The following is a 23155-nucleotide window of genomic DNA, read 5'->3' on the forward strand; positions in this document are numbered from 1 at the left end:
ACTCATAGATACAGAGAACATTTTGATTGTTTTGTGGGATAGGAGGAAGGCGGGGAGATGGGTGAAAAAGATGAAGGGATTAAGAAGTACAAATTGCCAATTATAAAAATGGTCATGGAGATGTCATGTGCAGCACAGGGAATAATACTGCAATAACTATGTATCATGTCAGTTTGTAATAGGTTTATCAGGGTGATCATTTTTAAGTTACATAAATGTCTAACCACTATGATGCACACCTGAAACTAATATAGTATTTTATGTCAATTATGATTGAAAAATAAATAATAAAAATAAATCACATGCAACAACTCTTAAAATCTGTCTGTCAGGTTCAGTACCCAAACATGGGACAGGCACACAGCCAACAGCTCTAGCACCATCAAATTACCAACATTCAAACCAACCAATACAGATTTGGCCTTTGGTTTAATTCAGATTTCTGGACCTCAGCATTACTGACATTTAGGCAAGATAATTCCTTGTTGGGGGGCTGTCCTGTGCATTGTGGGATGTTGTGCAGCATCCCTGGCCTCCACCCTTTGTAATAGGACATCAAAATGTCTCCAGCCAGGCAGGTGTTGCTCAGTGGTTGTTTCCTGGCCAGGGCACAATTTGGGTTTGCAAGCTCAGTCCCTAGTAGGTGGCATGCAGGAGGCAGCCAATCAATGACTATATCATCATTGACATTTCTATCCCTGTCTCCCTCTCCCTTCCTCTCTGAAATCAATAAAAACATTAAAAAAAAGTCTCCAGAATTTTTTTTTTTTTTGGGGGGGGGGGGTGATTGTGAGATTTGAGCTCTTTCCCAACCCTGCTATGATGAACAGTAAAGTAACTCAGAAACTAAACTGTTCAGGAGGACGAGTCAGTTCTTTTAACCATAAAATAACTGAAATGACTTCCTTCCCTGCCCTGCACACACCGCAGAGTCATCATGAAGACCAAGTGTGTCCTGTGGGGAGGGATCTTCAGCTCAGCATGGCCACAGCCTCACTGGGGAGGGCCACAGACCCTGAATCAAAGGTTTCCGGGGGAGCATGCTGTGCACCACCAAGTCTAAGTAAATTCATCTTCAGCAAAGCTGAAAACATTCTGTTCATTATAAGAGGAGCTGACCTGTTATAATGAGATTTTTAAAGCCACGTTCACATGTTAGGAATTGCCATCAGAGAGGTGTGGAGTCTTCTCTCCAATTCAAAGGCAGAATGCAATGCCCTCTCCTCCCCCAAATAAAAGAAAAGGGCAGAGGGAGCTGGGCACATGCATGCATGCTCCTCAGCAGAAGCAGAACAGTCATCTGAGTGCAAACTCAAACATCAAAGGGAGGAGAGCCAGTAACGTGATGCCCGTGGCCCCGTGTCTCATGTGTTCATTCCACATCAGTGAACAGGAGACAGCGGCTGCCCGGCCAGGGCCTGGACGGACATCCACAAGGGCAATTTGACCCTCAACACATCCAAATGGAAAATGACAGAACAATAGTGTGGGACTGCTTTGATGGGACCCACCATTTTAACACAACCCCGAACCCACAGAACCACAATGTAGAAAAGCAAACCAAAGTGTGGGAGGAAACAGCTTTGCAGCAAACGATAAACAAACAGTTATTCAGATCAATGAGCAGAGACCACGGGAGTCACGTCACAGAAGGAGAAAAGGACTTTAGTACACAGCCACTCCAGTGAGTCGGAGGAGGGGCACACACACAGAACCAGTGGATTTGGTACCACTTTTGGAGATTGCGTGAGGGTGCTGAGTGGGCTGGAACAAGTTTCAGAAATTACTGGTGAAGACACATCGGGACCCAGTATAAGGGCCATGTCTTCCAATTAATAATAATACAAAGCACAGAAGAGCCACACATGTTAATATGGATCTTGCTATGTTGTGATAGTCCAGAAATGGGCAGGGACCTAAATAATCCAGGGGTTGGCAAAGGAACGACCCAGCAAACAAAGAGCCAGGCAAATGTGGAGACATCAATGTGATAGAATGTTATATAGGCATTTAAAGCAATAGTTGTGGGATGTGCATAGCATATAGAAAACCATCAAAACATAATGGTAGGTAGAAAATGTACTATACAAAATACCTTTGCTGTAATTTTAGTAATGTACAAATTTCCTCCTAGTCTCTCCCATATATAACACTGGGAAGAATCAGCATAGAGCACTAGCAGTGATACTGAAGGAATTAAGTTATTTAAAAATATATTCTCTTCTTTCCTCTTTATAAGCTTTATTATGTTTTACAAATTTAAAACCTAAACATAAATAATAGTTTTCCTAGTAATTTTTGAAATAAATCATGTGCTCCAAACTATATTGGCACCTTCTACCCGAACACCACCCACCTCCACGTCGCCAGGACTGCTGCTGGATTTCAGAGGCCTCCATTGGAAGAAAACAGACAAACAGTAGGAACTGGACTTTACATTAAGGATGAAAAGCTCAAAGCAGTTGCTTTATCCCAATTATCTTAATGTTTATTTGAATTCAATCCCATTTTAAGTGACTCTACATATATCATTTCTATAAGGAACAAGAGTATAGATACAACCAGTTTGAGGTCATTAATCTTGCAAGACCAGTTGACACCAAAATGGAATTTCGTGCCTGTCTCATCTCCTTCCACCCCTTACTCCCCAACACAGATCTCACAGAGGCACATCTGGACCAGGCAGCATATCCTCCTGGGTAAGCTCTGGTGGGGCTGGGCTCCCCTGCTGGCCCCGAACATGCAGTCAGCGCTGACCCTGGTTTCAGTCGGCAGGGCCCGACCCCAGCAGGTGTGAGAGCTCTGGGGGAGTGCGAGGCACAGATCCCGGGGGCCAGAGAGAGCAGGGCTGCCGGGGGACACTGACCTCATAGATGAAGTACACCTTGGCCCCTGTGTAGATCCCCATGCGCACGACGGCACGGACAGCGGCATTCATACCTGGCAAGGACAGGACAGGACAGCAGTTAGAGGAGAGACAGGCATGCATTGGCCGCGACCTCGGGAAAACGGGACCTCTCAGAAGGCTCTTGGATGAACAGCGGGCCTGACACACTGCTTCCGGGACAGCACCAGGATCTTAGGGAAACGCAGAGCAGGCAGCTGGGCATTTGCGAGTTCATTCATAGATGAACATCCTTATGTTCTTGGAGAAGCGCCTGGCGCATGTTTAATTAGAGTACCTTTGCTCAGCCACCTACAAACCTCCAGGCAACTCCTTCCAGTTACAAAACAACACAAGGGACAGGTGTTCGTTTATAGTTTGCCAAGTTCAAAGAAAATAGTACTGAAAAGGACCAGCAGTCTGGGATTTGAGGAGGAGGTAAAAAATAGACATTTTCATCACCAGCGTAAAAAAAAAAAAAAAAAAAAAAATCATCAGTGGCCTTAAATACAAAACAAGTCATGCTATTTTATAAAAAGAAATATTAAACCAATATCCTACATAATAAAAGGCTAATATGCAAATTGACAAAACAGTGGAACAACTGGCTGCTGTGATGTGCACTGACCCCCAGGGGGCAGACGCTCAATGCAGGTGCTGCCCCCTGGTGGTCAGTGTGTTCCCATGGGGGAAGCGCCCCTCGGCCAAAAGCCAGGCTCATGGCTGGCAAGTGCAGCAGTGGTAGTGGGAGCCTCTCCCACTTCCGAGGCAGCGCTACGGATGTCCAACTGCCAGCTTAGGCTGCTCCCTGCAGCCATCAGTCAGACATCCTCCAAGGGCACAGGCCAGGCTGAGGGACACCCTCCCCCCAGTGCACAAATTTTGTGCACCAAGCCTCTAGTTCTATAAATAACACCTAATCCAGATAAATCTGGGACAGGAAAGAGATGCCCCGCCCCAGCTCACACCTGTGTGGTTTATGGCACCTACGTGCTGAGGCTCACATCTCCCCGTTCACAGGGTCAGGTGTGCATGGAGCCTCCTCAACCCTCAGACCTGACCTCATAAACAAGCTCTCAAGGTCCCTCCTGAGTCTAGGCTTCCTGAGTCTAGGCCTGTATTCTGCTGTGGCCGCTGTCACTGGCAAATTAACCACCCAATGCTACACCACACCAGTGCTTTGTCTCAGGGAAAATTCCCAAGGTTGACACACCTTCTCCCTTCAGGACGTAGGAAGACCTTCATAAAGGCAGGATAAAGAACGACAAATTGGAGGTTTTAGACGTGGATAAGAAATGACAGGAGTGAAACTGTGACAAGGGGGACATGATCCAGAGGTGAGCCCAGGAGATCCCTGTGCAATAAAAGCCTGCCCAACGCTGACCTCTGTCCTACATGGTCTGAACAATTCTCACATCAGCTCCTTGGCTTCTGTCTCCCCCTGCCTCTTGGGGTGAAGCTGTGCTCACAGAGAAATGGCCTGTCACCTCTCTGCCTGCAGCGGCCCCAGATGGGGGTTCCAGGGCCCCAGGGGTTTCCCAGAAAAGACCCTGAGTACCGTCCTCTCCACAAGCTCCCAGGAGGTGAACTGCGCTCTGAGCAGTAGGGCCCAGCCTCACAGGCCTTATTCACTCCCTGCTCCTGTGATTTAGTAAAACCAGCTGGCCTTTCCCCTAGCTGGGAACTGGCAGCCTGCTGACTGGACCCGAGCTGATGCACCAGGCAGCCTCAGGGGCCTGGGTGCTCCTGGGAGACAGGGAGGTAGGGCTCTGAGCAGATGAGCTGACAGCCACATGAGCAAAATTAATAAATGGCAAAGAAGCTGGCATGCAAACCTTGGTCTTCATTTTATTTTATCTTAAAATATGACCTAATTCCCCCTAGGCCCGGGCAGTGGTCGGCAAACTCATTAGTCAACAGAGCCAAATATCAACAGTACGATTGAAATTTCTTTTGAGAGCCAATTTTTTTTAACTTAAACTTCTAACGCCACTTCAAAATAGACTCGCCCAGGCCGTGGTATTCTGTGGAAGAGCCACGCTCCAGGGACCAAAGAGCCACATGTGGCTCTTGAGAGCTGCAGTTTGCCTACCGCCCTAGGGCGATGGCTGTGCCTTAGAAGCACCAAAGGGAACTTTAAAAAAAAACTGCCCTTCCAGTTTTGTTGTTTGGGATGGGGCCTACTTGGTTAGTCAGCTCTCCTTTTCAACTGGGTGCACAGCTGGGACCCAAACTGCTGCAGGGGCTTTGTCCTAGAAGTGGCTGCCTTCTGAGGAGCACCCTGGAGGACAAACACCAAGGATCACAGAGAAAGTCAGTTTTCGCCGAAACCGGTTTAGCTCAGTGGATAGAGCGGCAGCCTGCAGACTAATGGGTCCCGGGCTTGATTTCAGTCAAGAGCATGTACCTTGGTGGCGGGCACATCCCCAGTAGTGGGTGTGCAAGAGGTAGCTGATGGATTATTCTCTCTCATGGATGTTTCTAACTCTATCCCTCTCTCTTCCTCTCTGTAAAAAAAAATTAAATATATTTTTTTTAAAAGCCAGTTTTCGCCCGTGGCCTCTCACGCACATGGTGGGATCCACACGGCGCCCCGCATAGGGGTCTGGCAGGCTGCTGGGTGAGCAGGGCCAGGTTCTGCTTTTTCAGTAACAGCTCCGCACAGTTGGGTCCATTCATTCTGCCTTTGTTTTGGTTTTGGTAGCCAGACCTGGGAATTAAGACAACTTTCACAATCATTTCCATGGGACAATGCAATCTAGCCACTGAGTAAGAATCTTAATATTTGGAAAGTAATGTCCTCCTCATTTGCAAAAATGTAAACTCCAGTCCTTAGGGGATGTACCAAACTGTGACAGGAACCAAAAATAAAGTTTAAAAAAAATTAGGGAGGAGTTAAATGAGGAGTGTGTGGTAATTACTTTAGATACAATAGAAAGAGTAGGTTGTTTTCTTTTTTTTAAATTTAAGTTATTGTTGAAAGTATTACATATGTCTTCTTTTCCTCCCAATGAACTCTCCCTGCCTGCTCCTGCCCCCAGCACATGCCCTCACCCCCCTACTGCCTGTGTCCATTGGTTATTCTTGACATTCCCTATTAATAGCTTCTTGCTAAACCATCATGTGCGTAAGCTAGTCACTAAGTGATTTCTTCCTTGAATCAGGGTGTGGGGTGGACTCCAGGTTTCCAAATGCTTCCTAAGATTCTGTTCTGGTGAAATGCAAATTTTGAGTACCGTATTTTTTGGACCATAAGACGCACCCGTTTTTAGAGAAGGGAAATGAAGAAAAAAAGATTCTGAAACAAATAGTGTCCTAAAATATTTTATGTGCATTAAAACCCAACATCACAGTCATAAACACATGTAATCAATCCTGTAAAGTAAACAGCAGCATTTAGAACCATTTTAGAGCCGGGCAAGCACACAGAGACCACACAGAGCCAGGCAAGTAAAAAAACTTTTTTTTTAAAGTATATGTGTAGGCTATATTTGGACCATAAGACGCAGGGACTTTTTCCCCCAACTTCTGGGGGGGAAAAAGTGCGTCTTATGGTCCGAAAAATACGGTAATTTGTAAGAGACAAGGCATGTGTTGATTCTGATAAAATAACTCGGGTTCATTCTTTCATTTCCTATGTGACCTGAGGAGTATGAGAAAGCTCCTTACGGATCCCATTTAGCCAAGTTCCCTGCTTATTTCTCAGTACTTATAACCCTTTCCCAATTCATGTTAATCTTTAATTTCCTTATTGAAAAATAAAGTCGGGTTGCTCAGCCCTCTTACTGGTTTCTTCCTGAATTCACATGGTTTTCATCTTTATACCAAAGCAAAGTGTGGGATATGTTAGAAAACAAACTTAAAACCCACCTTAACTTGCACTTGCTACTAGAGTTCTCCCTAATGGTTCCCCTTTAATGATTTAGGGATTGACAGGGGGAAAAAATCCTAAGGACAGAGGATCCAAGATGGCTGCTCTGGTAGACACCTAACCGCAGCAGCACACAACAATTTCAATGGAATACAACTAAAATGTAGAGTGGACATCGCCCAGAGCTACAGGTAGTCCACTGACTGAAAATTCTACAAGAAGGAAAATCAGAGGAGCTGAAAAAAAGCCTAAGGTACGAAGACATGCTGCGAGCTCGCACGCACGGAGAGGAGGAGAGGGCTGGGTGCTGCCTGGCGTTCCCTAGCAGGAAGGAAATAAAACCCCCAGCCTGGGCTAAACCCCCGAACTGGCAGCGCTGACCCCCAGTTATGAGCCAGACCCTGGGGATCCAGGCTCCGGTGGGGGATACCAGGCTGTGAGGCGGAATCCCAAGCGAGCAGCGAAAAGCAGGGCCCCTGGAATCGCGCGCACTTTGCACACAGAGGACTGAATGTTGACTTTGATGCTGGATTACCCTAATGTGAAGAAACAAAGCCTCCGGCGGCGCTGTGCCTCAGTCCGGACTGCTCTGAACCCCAGTCCTGGACCAGACCCTGGGGACCCAGGCTCGGGCAGGGGGAGACGGGGCTGTGAGGCAGAATCCCAGGGGAGTGGCGAAAAGCGGAGCCCCCAGAGTCGCGCGCACTGCGCGCAGAGGACAGTCTGTTGACTCTGATCCTGGACTCCCCTAGCTGGAAGGAGGAAAAAAAAAGCTCCAGACTGGAGGAATGCGACAGGGAGCAGGAGCCCCTGCTGGACACCAGCCAGCCGGGCACCAGCAGGGAGCTGGGCGATGGGGCCCCCAAGGGGGGTGCCCCTGAGCCATCGACCTCTGAGCGAGGGCAACAGAGCCAAGGCCAGGGGCTGCTTCCTGGGCGGCGCCGACCCCGGCAACAGGCTGGAGCAGCGCGGGAGCCTGCGGAGAACAAAGGGGTGCCACAGGCCAACCTGCTGAGCTCCCAGGATAGGAGGAAGAAACCAAAGTTCTCAATGTGAAGACGTCAAGTGAGAGCAAAAGATAGTAAAATTACTTAAGAAAGAATACAAAGAAGATCTTGAAAATTCAAAGACTAAGTCAGAACTCAACTCACCAGCCAACATTGCAACATAAATGCGTTAAAAAAAAAAAAAAAAAGGACAGAATATTGGAACAACGGCGGCCAGGCCTAGAGTGCCCAGGCACAAAGCAATGGCAACCGGGCCTGGAGCAGCAACGGCCAGGCCCCAGAGCAGCAGCAGCCAGAACCAGAGCAACAACAGCCAGCACTGGAGCAGCCAGACCTGGGGCAGTGGCAGCCAGGCCTGAGGCGGAGGCAGCCAAGCCCAGGGAGGCCAGTCCAGGAACACCCAGATCCGGAGTGGCCAGGCCCGAAGAAGCCGGGCCCAGAGCAGCCGGGTTGGGAGCAGCCAGGTCCAGAACAGCAGTAACCAAGCCCGGAGCATCCAGGCTGGGAGCGGCCAGACTCGGAGCGGCCGGGCCTGGGGCAGCCGGGCCCGGAGCAGCCGGGTCTGGTGCGGCCAGGCCCGGAGCAGCGGCTGCCAGGCTGGGAGCGGCCAGGTCCAAAGCGGCTGGGCCCAGAGCAGCCGGGTCGGGTACGGCCAGGCCCGGAGCAGCAGCAGCCAGGTCCAGAGCAACTATGTCGGGAGCGGCAGTGACCAGACCCGGAGCAACTGGTTGTGGAACAAATCAGAGCAACAGAGGCCAGGCCCGGAGCAGCCAGGCCCGGAACAGCTCGCTCTTCGCCTGCCCCTGCCCCACGGCTGCCTCTCAGACATGGCTGGAAACTTTTGTGGGAACTTGAGGGTCTGCTGAATCAAGTGATGAAGGCTTAGATCTGGATGTGTTGAGTTAGTATAGGGCTGGGGTGTTGATCTGTGAGTGCCTTGGGTGGGGCCTGGATGAGGCTGGTTGACCTATTTGGAATTGTCTTTTGTGTGAAATGTATCATTGGGCATGTGGTGGTATTATTGATATGAGAAAATGCTAAGTAACTGATTTACTATCTGAAAAGGGATTTACTATCGGGGAAAGGGAGGGAGGAAGAGACTGAACATAAACTGCACCTATGGATGAGGACAATGGGGGATGGAGAGGGGGCGGAGGGTGGGATGGGAACCTGGTGGAGGGGGGAAGAAATGAGGAACCTTTGTAACAATTTGAACAATAAAGATTGATTTAAAAAAAAAAAAAAACTAAAAAAAAAAAAAAATCCTAAGGAGAACTGTGTAATGACCTTAACTCCCCCTCGGATCAAAGTTACCAAGTTGGGAGTGTCTCTGATTCATGGAGGCTTCAAATTGCTGGGTCTTGTGTTCAAAGTCTGCAGAAAACTTAGATAAATTCCTAGAGGGGCGGGCAGTCCATCCATCAATCCATCCATCCATCCATCCATCCACCCACCCACCCATGCACCCAAGATGCAAGGAGTGTCTTCTCTGGGCCAACCACTGCTGTCTGTCATTGAGAAATTCGGAGAAGCTCCTGGCCCTGGTGGGGCTGGTTCTAGCTGGATAAACACATGACGCCCAGGGTGGAGGGGGGTCAGGGGGAGAATAAAACACAGAGCAGGGCTGGGGGACTGGAGTGTGTGGTGCAGAGAGGGGCTGCAACTGTCCGCCAGGAGCTAGTGCTGGCCGCTGGGCTCCAGGAGAAGTGCTATTTCGGGGAATCAGAGAAGTGAGGGAGGCAGCCAAGCGGACATCTGGAAAAGCAGCTACAGGCCTGGCAAGCGGTGGGGGAAGCATGCCTGCGGTGCTGCGTCCCGCCTCCGCTGCAGATGGGAGACCATGGCCAGCCGTCCCTCCGTGTTATTGAACGTAAACAGTCAACAGGGACCCTCTAAACAGGAGTGCATTGTGCCAGAACCTCGCTGTGGAGTGAGCCTCAATGTCAAAGGCTCAGCATGGGAAAAAATAAGGTGAGTTATCTAAATACTCTTTAAGTGGACTCTGGTTGGAAATATTGGGTTGGCTAAAATATACATTTAAAATGCATGTCACCTGCTGCTTCTGCTTCTTGTTTCATGTGGTGAGTCATGCATAGAACAGGGGCTCTGCCCAAGCCTCATCTCCACTGCCCAGGGGCTCCCACCTGCCCTTTCGCCGCCAGTTCTGTGTGGGTCCTGCCACATGCATCAGCACAGAGCTCCCCCTGAGAGGCGAGACTGTTCCTCTCCTCGCACCCTGTGCAGCTTGTCTCCTGTGGCTGCTCCTGCCAGTTAAGCAGATAAGCACTGCTCTAAACAATGTCCTTTGACCGACCCTATCTGCCTCCACCTCCATTCACCTCCTACTCTGCATTGCTTCCTGCTGCACAGGGAGCAGGTCAGAGGCCAGACCCTCCATTTACAAACCCATCCCATGACCCTTGGTCCCCTCCTCCATGCAGAGGAGGCCCTGCTGGCTGCCCAGCCCCGCCCCTCAAACCCTCCACAGGAGGCCCAATTCTGCTCCTCCTGAGATCCTAAACTTTTCCCTCCTCCCGCTTTTCCCTCCTCCCCCTCCTCCCACCACCATAAAACCACCCCTATGATTGGCAGCCAGTGCCTCCAGGTGGTTTCCTGGTCACAGGGTCACACAGACTAAATCCAAAGTCCTCCCCACCTGCCGCTCCCCAGGAACCTTGCCCATCTGGCTCTGACCTCTTCCTTGAAAGCCCCTGCAGGCTTCCCCTGCCACCTCCCCAGGAGGCCTCCGGCCGCCACTGCCCCAGGCCAGGTGGAGGGTCCCTGACACAGGCTGGCCTGGGCGCTCCAAGGACCAAGACTGCCCCCAGGTCTGCCTCTTCCCATGTTCATCCGCCCCCAGGTCACCTGGTCACTGCCCGAGAGGAGGGCCGAGGTCTGCCTTCACCTGGGAGGCCAACGCTAATTTGTATAACAGTTCAATGGAAACAGACCTGGGATGTTAGAGCAGAGCTGAGAAGATGGGGAGGACTGGCAGCACGGGTTACCCCAGGGCACCCTTCCCCCTAACATGTAAGCCAGGGGTGGGGAATGTCCAGCTCATGGGCCCTATAAGGCCTAAGAAATCATGTGATCTGGCCCGGCCAAGGCATTAGGGGTGAGTTAAGTAAATGTTTGACCAAATACAGCAGGCTAATTTTTAAGTAGATGATTTTGTGTGTCTCCCCCGAGTGATGTTATAAATATCCAAATGGCCCTTGGCAGAAAAAAGGTTCCCCACCCTTGGTCTAAGCAAGAGAAACTTCTGATCTGATTGATGACTTGTTTCCATCTTTTTATAGACAGGGTCCTATATTACAATCCAGTCAAACTCCTGGTCAGAGAACCGTCAAAGAAAATTGCTGGAGGGATCTGAACTTCCCGTGGACTCAGGACTGAAGCCCGGTCCTCAGCTGACCAGGGGGACCAGCAGTTGGAGTGGATTCTCAGGCCTCCCCTAGACCTTCTAAATCACAGTCTGCACCTTGGCAAGGCCGCATCAAGTACAGAAAAGAGGCTGTGGATTTCAGGGCAGCAAGGTCAGAGGCAGAGCAATGACACGCCTTTCTCTTTTGCACATTTTCCTTGTCCTGGGAGTCTTCCTGTGGCCTTAAGCCTTTCACTGAGAACAGGAAGGGGGAGCGGAGGAAGGAGATAAGAGTTGAGTGACTCCACTTTCATTTTCCAAATGAAAACATGTAAGACCCTGCCTCACTGCTGGCAGAGAGAAGCTCAGGGCACCGCTCTAGCAGCTTGGCTGCCTCTTTCCTCCTGACAAGCACAAGGACTGTAATCCCCAGCATGCTGAGTGTCTGGGGAAGGCACATGGGATGAAGGGGCCTGCTGGCAGACACTTTGTAACCAATAAAAACACAGCAAGCTGGGTGAAAAGAGTAACTGGAAAAGTGACTCAACTACTTCCTTAACACATGGTCACCTGTTCTTCATCCCCACATCTTCTCAGCACATTACAGTCCTAGTGGATGGACCATGCTGTGCTCTGATGTCTGCCTTTCGAATGGCTTTGCTCTATCTTCATGTCTCTAACTATAACTGCTTCTGACAGCCCAGTGGATGGGTGCATCATACTCAAATGGCCCCAATTCTCCATGATGGAAGGTTTGAAACAAGGGGGGAAACATGCTTTTTGAAGATGACAAAATGTCACACAACAGTGTTTGCATTTGTAGACAAGTAAGCAATTGCACAGACTTCCCACAGTACACATGAGGTTAACACTAGCATTTTAACACTCTGCCTCCTAGACCCAAACACTTTCATTAAATTATCATACTATAAACAGAAAAGATCCCTGGAGGCCTGGCCGCCATGGCTCAGTGGTGGAGCATTGACCTGGGAGCCAGGAGGTCATAGGTTTTGGTTCCCAGCCAGGCCATATGCCTGGGTTGTGGGTTCTATTCCCAGTGTGGGGCATGCAAGAAGTAGCCCATCACTGATTCTCTGTCATCATTGAAGTTTTTATGTCTCTCTGCCTTTCCCTTCCTCTCTGAAATCAATAAAAATATATTAAAAAGTCAGACAGAAAGAAAAAAGATCCCCAGACAGAGTGTACAGAATTCCAGAATAGTAAGGGACTGGAGTGTGGGGCGAGATGCCCACTGTTCTCAATTGCCCTTTGCATCTTACAGGGCGCTAATGCCCACACAGGGCCAGCACAGAAGAAACCCCCCAAGCAGGACCCCAAAGCAATGTTCAAGAAATCCACGTTCAGTGAGGGTCAACTAGGTGACTGGGCCCTATCCACAGTACCTCACACTTCTGACTGCAAATCTCCAGGCATTCACTTTACCCAGACATCACTCATTAGATGAAAGAGTGCTTTGGATTAGCGGGGATTTAGTTAATTGACATGACTTTATGAGAAAAGAAAACAGCTAGTCTGCCTAGAAGAAGGAATTGGTCCACACTTCTTAGTAAGCTGCCAACCCTTGTGCTGGGTACCAGAAAGGCACTGGGGAATTGCCCTGGGGAATGGCACCTGTGCCATTTCCACTGCATCCCTACTGCTTAGCAGATGGCATCTCAAACTTCTGAGATGTACACTCAGTTCATCTCAAAGCTTCCTTGTTCATGTGTCAAATGAGGATGGATTAGAACATGAAGCATTAGCACCTGCCACATAGCAATGGTCACTAAATGTTAGCTATTCTTTTTAAAAATATATATTTTATTGATTTTTTACAAAGAGGAAATGAGAGGGTTAGTCAGAAACATCGATGAGAGAGAAACATTGATCAGCTGCCTCCTGAACACCCCCCACTGGGAATGTGCCCGCAACCAAGGTACATACCCTTGACCAGAATCAAACTTGGGACCCTTCAGTCCGCAGGCCAGTGCTCTATCCATTGAGCCAAATCAGTTTTGGCAAATGCTAGCTATTCTTACCATTAATGGGAAGAAGTATATAGACTCGATGTAGTGAATGCCCTTTACTCTGCCATGGGCAAAAAAGGACTCAGCCTCGTGTTCACTGTGCCCTTAGGGTCCACTCCATTGCTCAGAACTCTCAGCCCTACCAGCCTCTCCAGAAGATGATGAGTCATTTTTGGTGTGTGACACAGTCTTGCTTGAGGTTGGGTACTGAGTCATGATTATGTCTGTTCATTTGGCAATGTGGAACTTATTTTAGGTTAAAATAAAAATCAGTTTAAGTCTGCAGATTTCTTGTGACAACAGAAGAAACTTAAGTAATAATTTAAAAAAAATAGTTAGCTTTAGAAATACTCTTCCCTAATGGGTGGGGTTAGGGAGTCAGGAATATAGATGGGGTTGTTTTTTTTAATAGGTTATATAATGCAAATTCCATTGGGAATCAAAAGCATTTCACCACTTTGGAATCAAGGGTTACATCACTTCAGCCACTCTCACTGTATTTTAGAGTGGTTGCTGTCACTGTAAAAAAGGCTTTTTCTGAGAAAGCTCCCTCCAGAGCACCATGGCCTGGAAAGCAAGTAGATTGAGATCTTGTAAAGCTAAGCTTAAATCCTGCCACTGACATTTCAAAGCCGCATAACCTTCGCTAAGTCGGTTACCTCATTGTGGGTCTTTGTCCCCACCTCCAAAATGAAGACACACGTGTCTTGGAGCCATGTAATTAGGCCTGGAGATAAGACCTTTACAACTCCTAATATATACAATATGCCAATTCACAGAAGCTATAGTCACTTCAACATAAAATTTCACCTTAACTTCACATCTGATCAGAACATTACCAGGAAAAGAAGGCATGAGTGTGCTCTTTTGGATTTACAGCTATGAGCAAAATCCTTCTATCTCAGAGGAAATCCAACACTAATCTCACTTAGAATGAAGATAAAGTGGTGAAATGGTGGGCAGCCCAAAACATCTCTGGGAATAACCAACCTATTCTACTCTAAGGGTCTGTAAATCTGCCGCTGCCAAAATCGGACCCTCTGAGCATGTCTTCCGAGAGCTTTCTCGGAAAGAAATGCTCCCAGACACTCAGGCAAATCCAAGATGGACTCAAAATAGGACATCTGGTGTTTTGCATGAAGTCCAAGAAAAAATAGCCAACAGCCAACTGCCTGGAAGAGGGAGGGAGGGCATACAAGTGGCCACGGTTGGTTGTCAGGAATGTAGGGCAGCCCAGATATGCCAGGTGTGAGCATCAGGACATCAAAGAGGATACTACCCACTGAGGTGAGAATTGCCATTTCCTACTAACCTGACAGGACATCAACCAAACAGCCTTCTCTTAGAATTTTTGTTTTCAGAGTATACTTTTCATGGAGAAAAGGTGTGGACTAACTGAAATAATAATTTTATGACTGTTCACAGGTAGCAGGGCCAGAATGAGTAACGGGGGGGGGGGGGGGGGGGGGGGGGGGGGATGCTGATTCTGTCTGTTGCACCATTATCCTGAGTGCCCACATGCCAACAACCCGGTAGCTAAGCTAATATTTGGACAAGGATTCAAAAAAATGACATATGTATATATATATATTTTTCAACAAGGTTATAAAATAACCTTGAAACGCTGACCTTGAAGCCTGGAGGCCTAAGGCCTGTTCCCCTTCCTGTGCCAACGTTTTGTGCTCTTTGGAGGGGCAGGATGCCATTCATTTAAGATGCTTCCTCATTTGTGCCAGCATCTGCAGACACACGTGCTTTTGATAGGGCCCCACCCGACCCCCACCTGGCACATTTCCTGGTGTTCATGTAAGTAACAACGTGGGCGATGTCCTCGATTTCACTCTACCATTTCCTCCATCCCAGCCTCTGCTCTATCACAACATCTTCTTTCTTTGGAATGTTGATAACCTGAGTCATTTTCCTAGGATATCAAATCAGAACAGTTCGGCTTCCCTGGGAGGCAAAGGCGTGGGCCTGTCGGGCGGGGGCGATTACCAACGCTGCGGCAGACACTTTCAGGAGGACTGGGAGGGCCTGGCCTGGGACAGACGCTCTGGGGATGCTGCGGGCCAGGTGCCTAGGGCCCAGGGCGCAGGGCACAGGGACGGCGACTGGCCAAGCATCACGTACGCGCGCGCCAAGGGCGCCAACCAGCGGCACCCGAGCCAGCCACGCCCGGCTCAAGGGCAAAGGGAAGGACGCAGAGAGGGTGGGCACAGGCTAGGACGCGAGAACCCTCACCCAAGCCTCCATCCTCTTTGTGTGTGGCCTCCAAACAGGTGGAGACTAGGCCGCAGGGTCTTTAACATAATCTTGGGGGGCCTGGCGAGGAAGGGGGGAAAAAAACCAAACACCGGCTACCAGACGCGTCTCCGCCTGCGTGGTCCCTCAGGCTCCAGGTCCGCATCCGCCTGGAAAACGCCCATCCACTTCCTAGCGGTTGGCCTAGATAGGAAACCCCACTCCCCGGGAACCCCTGCGTCCCCATGTGCACCCAGCGCGACAGATAGCCGGGGCGTGGCCCGTGGCCATCCTTCCCCCATTAGATTGAAATGTTTTTTTGGTGCGTCCGCGGGCCTCGAGCTCCTGTCCGCATCTCCCCGAAATCCGCCTCCACGCTCGTGGCGGGGTGCCCAGAGTCCGCGCTCGGGGCTGGTGACGTCGTCCCGGAGTCCCCGCTTCCTAGTCCTTCCCCCCAAAGAGAGGCTGGCGGGGAGGCCTAGTGACTCGTTTTAGTTTTCGGTTTGGTCACGAGCCGGAAGGGGAAAGAAGATTTAGAGCAGCTGAAACCCCTTTTTAAAAAAAATCTCCAGTGTAGATATACAGTGTGCCGGACGCATGGCAATCCAGGTCGGGGACCCCCCACCCCACGCTCCCCCCAGCCGCGCCCCGAAATCAGCAGCGGGGACTCCGCCCGCGCCGTGCAGGGGCGTGAGTGCTCCGGACGCGCCGCGGGGACCCGCTGTTCCCTGCACAGCGCGGGGCGGGAGCCCTGGCATCGGCGGCGGCCGCGCCGTCACCCACCTTCAGGGGGCCTCCGGGCCCATCCTAAGAGTCGGATTTAAGATGAACTACAAGGACGGTCCAGACGACCCCGTCGCCCAGCCTCAATTTTTTAAAATAACGTGGAGGTGGAAAATTCATTGATCTTCCGGTTGAAGGCTTGGGCTGCCATCCCTCCCCTTCTCGCCCCGCTGGGATTCGGAGGCTGCACGGACCCTGTGGTTGCCGGGCACTGGGCTGCTCTGCTCTCTCACATCTCTTCTTCTCCCCGTACCCCTGCCGCTGGCCCGGGGTCCCCACAGGTTCCTCCTGGTCCCTCCATCCCTTCTCTCCAATGCCCCCTCCCCCCCCCCCCCCCCCCGGGGAGGTGGGAGCGCACCTTGGGCATCCCCGCCGCTGGTCAGCACGCCGATGGCTTTGCCGGTTCCGGAGAGATTCTCCAGGAAGGAGACTTTGGGGGCCTTGGAGTCGCCGCCGCGGTCCATGGCGAACAGATCGGAGACCACGCTGGGCCGGGTGCTAGGCAGCCAGTGCACCCCGCCCGCGGTGCCACCGCTCAGAACCGCTCGCCACGCCCACTCCGCGCGCGCCAATCGGAAGCGAGGGGCGGGCACAGGGGCGGGGCCTGCGGAGGAGGCGCCGCGGAGAGGGGCGTGCGGCTCTGCAGGGCGCTTTGCGGACGGGGCGGGGCGCGCCCTTGGTTACAGGCTCCGGAGGTGCGGGAGCCTCGCAGGCGGAAAGAGCCCAGGTGTGTGAGGGCGGACCTTTCAACACCCGGAGCATCGCATCTGGGAGGAGCCTCCTAGGTAGGCGGGATCATTCCAATTGTGAGAGCCTGGCAGGTGGATAGGAGCTCCACACTACAGGTTCGCAGCCGGTGGGCGGGACATCACGAGCGGGGTGGAGCATCGCAGGTTGGGGGCGTTGGTAACACCGCCAGTGGGAGGAGCAGGCAGGTGGGAGGTGGGAGGCGAGGGGCGGGGGGTCGTGGACCGCTGCAGGTGAGCGAAGCACCTCATTTGAGGGGAGCCCCGCTGGTGGGTGGGATTAGCGTACAAAAAGGAAAGAATTCCAGCTGAGGCACGCACCCTTATCCCTGCAGGATTCCTCGCCAGGTGGCGCACGGAGCCACGGGAACCTTCGCGGTTCTTCGACTGCCCCAGTTTTCCTCTCCAGCCTCAGGTCAAGAGGAAGGAATCAGAACGGATGCTCTACCTATCAATAGTTGGTGAGCAAACGTAGGCATCGCTGCCGGCGATGACAAAGTCCTGACCCCTGTCACCCCAAGGGTCCTGTCGCACCCTAACCCGCCTACCTGCACGGGGGACAAGAAGGATCATGACTGGAGAGGGGACCTTAGCGCCGAGCTTGGGTAGGAGGAAGGCAGGAAAGGCTGGCTGTGGAGATTAGACCTACATTCCTACCTCAGGAAACAGAGTTCCTGAGATGTCAGCCAGATGCGCTCAGCCCTGCTGGGAGCTCCAGATCTAAGATACTTGCATCCAGTGATGAACAAGCTGACTCTTTGCGGAGATTAACCTCCTGCCAGTTACCTGCGGCTGACACCCAGAAGGACCCCTTAGGGGCTTGGCCTCAGGAGACACCATACTGGGATACAGTGACCCCAAGTTTCATGAGGTCCCATTCATCTGCAGGTCACAGTGGAGATGGCACAGCACCTGAGCCTGCGAGATGCTCAATAAGTGTTTGTTGAATGGATACAAGAGGGAAAGAGATTAAGAAAGGCCCTCTGTCCACCTAGAGAATCCTGTGATAGCAACACAACCAAACTATTTGCTATAGGGCCACTCCAGACAGAAAGGGAGTGGGGTGCTCAGACTTAGGTTGGATACTTGTGTAAATACGCTCCACCTCATCTTCCCACTCATGTCTCTGAGCATCAAAATTTTATTGTAAAAGAGGGGAAAAAAATGCCTGCCATGGACAAGCCTGAAGTCTGATCTCTGCTGTAGGCCAGGATTAATGGAGAAATCCTGAACCCCTATGATTATGGAAATCACCTGGCCTATTTTTTTTTCTGGCTCGACCAGAAGCACCAAAGTCCAGTTTCCTGGCATGCTGCCAGGGAATATGTATTTTTAACAAGCTCCCAGCTGTTCTGATGATTGCAGAGTCTGAGAGCAACTGGCTGATGGATTGAGCTCAGCAGGCTCAGTGATGCTGAAAGGAACACTGGGTGTTTTGACGTTGGCACACAGGTGGTCTTTACTCTCCAAGGACAGGAGGCTCTAAGCACCTCCACGTAGAGGTCTCCAGTGCCCGCAGCCCAGAATTTGTGCTCTAGAATCATGTATGCCTTTCTAGAGCATACTACATTTGGAAAAGTTGGTGTACACTGAATTTTATCTTCTTAAAATGCCTGTTTTTGTAATTTAGAGGACTGGTCATTTGTCATAGAATTGTCTGTAATTTAGAATATGATAGATATGTTCAAACAGGACAGTAAATGATGCAAATTATGATAAAAATACACACAGTTTTCAATTGCTGTTTCACTTATAAGGGTAAATAACTATTGACTTGAAGAAACATTCAGGAAAGGTTAATAAGAGGCAAGGTAAGAAATAAGAGGTCTGTGTGTGTGCATTTTTGTGTGTGTATATATGTGTAAATAAATCTAGACATTTTAATTTCCTTTCTTTTGCTTGTTACAAGAATTGATTTTTTCCTCCAGTGAGCTAGTATTGTTTTGGTATAAAAATATTACAGTTAAATAAAAGTGATAGATCCTCCTTTCCTCCAACTGATGGACGGATGTAAATTCCACCTGTAGCTGGACATTCCTGAGCACTGAACCACCAATCAGCACCTGCCAAATACCCTAAGCCCCCGATTCCTAAGTCCCTAGGTCCCTAATCATAGGCCTTACATGAAACCACCAATCAGCGTGTGCTGAGTGCCCTTAGCCCCATCCCCTCTCTTTTCTCCCATAAAAAGGTGCATGAACCCAGGCCCTCATACTCTTTCTCAGGAAGGCAGCCAGCAGTGGTACTCTTCTCTTCAATAAAGCCTGTGTCCTGGCATCCTGGTCTCCGGCCCACTCTGTTTCATCTTTCAAAAAACAATAAAGTTTAGAGTTGTCAGACCCCCAAAGTTATGCCTGTTTTTACAAAAGATTTTTTTTTTAAAGCTAATCACACAGACTTGTGGTTCAGATAGGAAATATGTCATTCTGCCCAACTAAGCTCATGAGCTCAGTTATTCAGGGAATAATATACAGGGATCTCAGCTAACATGGAAAGACAGAGCCATTTCTCTTTCCTTCTTCTTTTGCAATGCATGTATTTTAATAGTTCAACTGGAGGTATTTTAACTTTGGCCTTCCAAGATACCAGAGAGCAGAACTGCATGCCCGGTTACTGTGCAGCTCACCTCAGTAGGACATGATGCACCTTAATTCTCTACTGCTGCCTCACAAATTCCTGCAAACTTGTGTGGCTTATGCCAGCCCACACATATCACAGGAACAGTCACTCCAGGGATCAGGAGTTCAGGTGGGCTTCCTTGGACCCTCTGCTCAGGGTCTCACAAGTGTCTGTGCCCGGCCTGAAACTCATCGGGGAAGGGAAGGTCTGCCTGCACTCCTGTGCTGTGGGCAGGATTCATCGCCAGGGCTGCTGGACAGAGGGCCTCGGTCCTTCACCAGCTGCAGGCTTAAACTCTGTCTCTCATCTTGGCATTTTCCTTGGTTTCCCATCAGGAGTCAACTTGGAGCAAATCTGCAACCCCAGCTACATTTCCATCCCCCTTTTCCTCCCACTCTCTCTCCTTCTCCCCTAGATTGAGGAAAATACAAGAGTAAATGCGCTACACTGGGACATGCTGCCTTCAGCCCACGCCTCCTGTGCAGTGAGCAGAGACAGCACCAGGGTTCTCACAGGTGTTCTCTCTCCACATTGGTGACGCCCACCTGCTTTTCCTCTCTTCTTCATGGATAACTCTTCTCATTTATTTTTTGATTTGGCAAAGTATCTGTTGGTAGTAAAAAAATAAAATACATTTTTGTTAACACCCCCACACATGCACCAAAATTAATGGCGTGCCTGCTGGGTAAGGGAAAAGATCTAGGATTTTGGTGTGGAGACCTGAGTTTGAACCTAGTTCTGCTGGTCACAAATGGAAAACTCCAGCCAATAACTTCAGCTAGAATATCATTTGAAATGTCTCCTGCTTTCTAGTGTCTTAGTGTTGTGGTCCCCACTTTCTTCATTCTGTGATGATGGTACAGCATAACTTCTTACCTGTTCTGCTTCTACCATCTAGTCTCACATTTGTTATAAAAAACACGTGAGTTTAGACCTGGTGAGGAGGCGAGCAACAGACTGAAGCAGTATTACTGTTAGCAAGGGAGCTAAATTGTTCTGGAAACAATGTAATCAGTCACTAGAAACATGAAAATAATCTGCCAAGCTCTGAGAATGATTGAGGATTCAGTGAAATGCCAATATTCAATACTGTCAACAACTTTAACTAAGCCAGCCTCACAGGGGCTGCAGTCCTAACAGACATGGGGTGGAGGGTCGGCCCTGGGGGTGCCCAGTTGAATTCTCCTGTGAAGAGAATCTGGAAGATTCTAGCTCCAACTCCCCAACTGGACCCGTGGGTCTCACAGCCAGCCCGGAGGCCTGGGAGGAAGAAGTGCCTTCTATGTCCTTGCCTCACTTGACCTTGGCCTCTTTGGCTAAAACACGCTGCTTTCCAAGGCTCCAGACAGGGGAGCGGCACATAGAAACCTTTGTCCCTGGCATCTGGTTCTGGAGCAGGAGGCTCCCCTCTCTTCTCAGGTTGCTTGGCTACGGGTCTTTCTCCAAGCCAATGTTTTGACCGCAGTGGAGGGTTCAGAAACTTTCTTTATAGACTTATTCTCAGATTTGTTTTAAAGTCAAACAAACAAAAAGCTAAAGGACACATCCAAAGGAAGGTGGCTATACTGTGAATAGAAAGTTTAGATGCCAAGGCAGCATGTACACATATGCTAACAGTCTGCATGGCTTATGCATGCAGGCCAGGTTCCACTATGAGCTTCCTAGCACCCATCCCCCGCCTACACATAGGACATGTTAAGATTCTCCATAAGGACCCATTTTTGGTGAATGGGTTTTGCAGAGGTATTTTTTGTTTTTGTTTTTTTTCCCCCCCTTAACTTCTAATGATTTAGAATCATAGAAATAATACAACAGGATCTGTTAGGGGGAGTGTGGGCTTTTCTTGGTGGCAGAGTAATAAGAAACCCATGCATAGATAAGAGGAGGGAGCACAGCGGATGTTGTTGGATTATTTTAAGGGAGTTTTCTAAGTGATAAATGGAGAGCAAGACGGAGAGGGATTAGATAAGGGAGAGTGAGAGAGAGAGAGATGGAAAGAGAGAGGAAGAGAGAGATCATGAGGAATGATTCATGACTTCTGCCCAGAGATCCTGGCCAATCACCCAGATTCTCCCTGATCATTTTGGGGGCACTCTGCTCCAGGGAAGGCAGCTCTTTTTCTAGAATGTGACTGTCTCTGGCTATTCTGCTTCTATTGTTTTTTAAAAAAATATATTTTATTGATTTTTTTTAAAGAGAGGAATTGAGAGGGATAGAGAGTTAGAAACATCAATGAGAGAGAAACATCTATCAGCTGCCTCCTGCACACCTCCCACTGGGGATGTGCCCACAACCAAGGTACATGCCCTTGACTGGAACCGAGCCTGGTACCTTTCAGTCTGCAGGCCCATTCTCTATTCACTGAGCCAAACTGGTTTCAGCTGCTTCTATTCTTTACATCCATTTTAAATAAACGAGGCTCTTGTGATTCGTTTATTCTCCCAACTTGTTATCTGTTACCCCATGAAATAGCTTCACTTTGTTAGCAAGTGGGTCCCCATTTCTTTCTGAGAGCCCTGCTTCTGTTATCCTTTCTAGAGATGGCTAACTTTAGATCGTGTTTATAAATTCAGAACCTCACTGGGGTGAGCTCTCTTCTCTGACTGCTCTTGCCCTCTTCGTTACTATATACGTGTAGACACATGTGCTCATACACTGTGGGTGGGACATTAAATGGGCTTTGTTTGTATTCCCCGCTTTCGAGAGGCCAAGCAGTGGGAGCTCAGCCTGCATCTTCTTCAGGGAACACAAGGCTCCCAGCTACAGACCAGCCCGTGTCCCAGGATCTGACACATTCTTCAGGGACTCCCACCCCTTCTGGGCCTTGGCTTCCTCCATCTCACATACTCCCCTATTGTACGTTTGAGACACCACCTCTCTGCTGGTGGTCCTGGGACAGCACTGGGTTTGCAAGGCTCTCTCCTCTTGGTGGTGATGAACACAAAGTGTGGCAGAATGTAGAAGGGGTCCACCTAAGTCCCCTGGGAGTTAAAGCCCAATCCCAGAAGTGACGAAGTGACCTGTCAATAGAGGGACTGGTAGGGGCTGAACTGTTCTGGGCAAAGGCCTTGAGAGAGAAGGATGTGTGTCCAGTGAAAGAAAGGTTTGTGTGGACTCTGTGCTGGGGAGTAGCCAGGAAGGTTGTCAGGGGAGTTTATGGATAAGAGGCTGGAGAGAGAGTGGGGGGAAAGGGTGCAGGGCGGGGGGTGGGGGGGGGTGGGGGTGTAGATGGAGGAGGGAGCAGGGGGAGGGAGCTGGCAGACTCTGGGTAGGGAGGAGCCCTGAGAATTGGAAGTTTACACTCAGTATGAGTCTATAGGAGCTTCAGGGTTAAGTTAGAGATGAGAGGTTGTCTCGCACTGTGCACTGGAGAGTCAGGGCAGCCCCTGGGGGGCTGGACAGACCTGGACTCAACTCTTCAGTGCCAAGGGGTAGGTGCTGAAATTAGTTCACAGCTCACTCCTTCTCCTAGACCTCGGGCCCCACTTTCTGGATCCAGGAGGAGGAATGGCAGTGGTCACCAAAGGACATGCCAAAGCAAACAAGGTGTGCGCTGACAGCCAGGCAGTGCTCCCTCTCCCCTCCCCCGTGGCCGGTCAGGGCTTAGTCATCC

General features: G+C 49.9%; 1 protein-coding gene across 3 annotated transcripts in view; it reads right to left on the reverse strand.

Annotated features, from left to right (window-relative positions):
• LOC118702396 (phosphofructokinase, platelet) overlaps positions 1 to 16717 on the reverse strand; it is a 62464-nt gene extending 45747 nt beyond the window's left edge. The window contains exons 1-2 of one of the 3 annotated variants that reach the window (XM_036408280.2): positions 16536 to 16714; positions 2867 to 2940 (exon numbers count right to left, since the gene is read on the reverse strand). In XM_036408280.2, coding sequence (XP_036264173.1) covers positions 2867 to 2940; positions 16536 to 16641 — 180 coding nt within the window. In that variant the 5' untranslated portion in view covers positions 16642 to 16714. Of the gene's footprint in view, positions 1 to 2866; positions 2941 to 16535 lie in introns of all 3 variants that reach the window. The other 2 variants (XM_036408298.2, XM_036408288.2) reach the window with 2 other exon arrangements.
• Positions 16718 to 23155: the final 6438 nt, after the last annotated feature.

The sequence above is a fragment of the Pipistrellus kuhlii genome, unplaced genomic scaffold (assembly GCF_014108245.1).
Source record: "Pipistrellus kuhlii isolate mPipKuh1 unplaced genomic scaffold, mPipKuh1.p scaffold_m20_p_1, whole genome shotgun sequence".
Lineage (NCBI taxonomy): Eukaryota > Metazoa > Chordata > Mammalia > Chiroptera > Vespertilionidae > Pipistrellus > Pipistrellus kuhlii.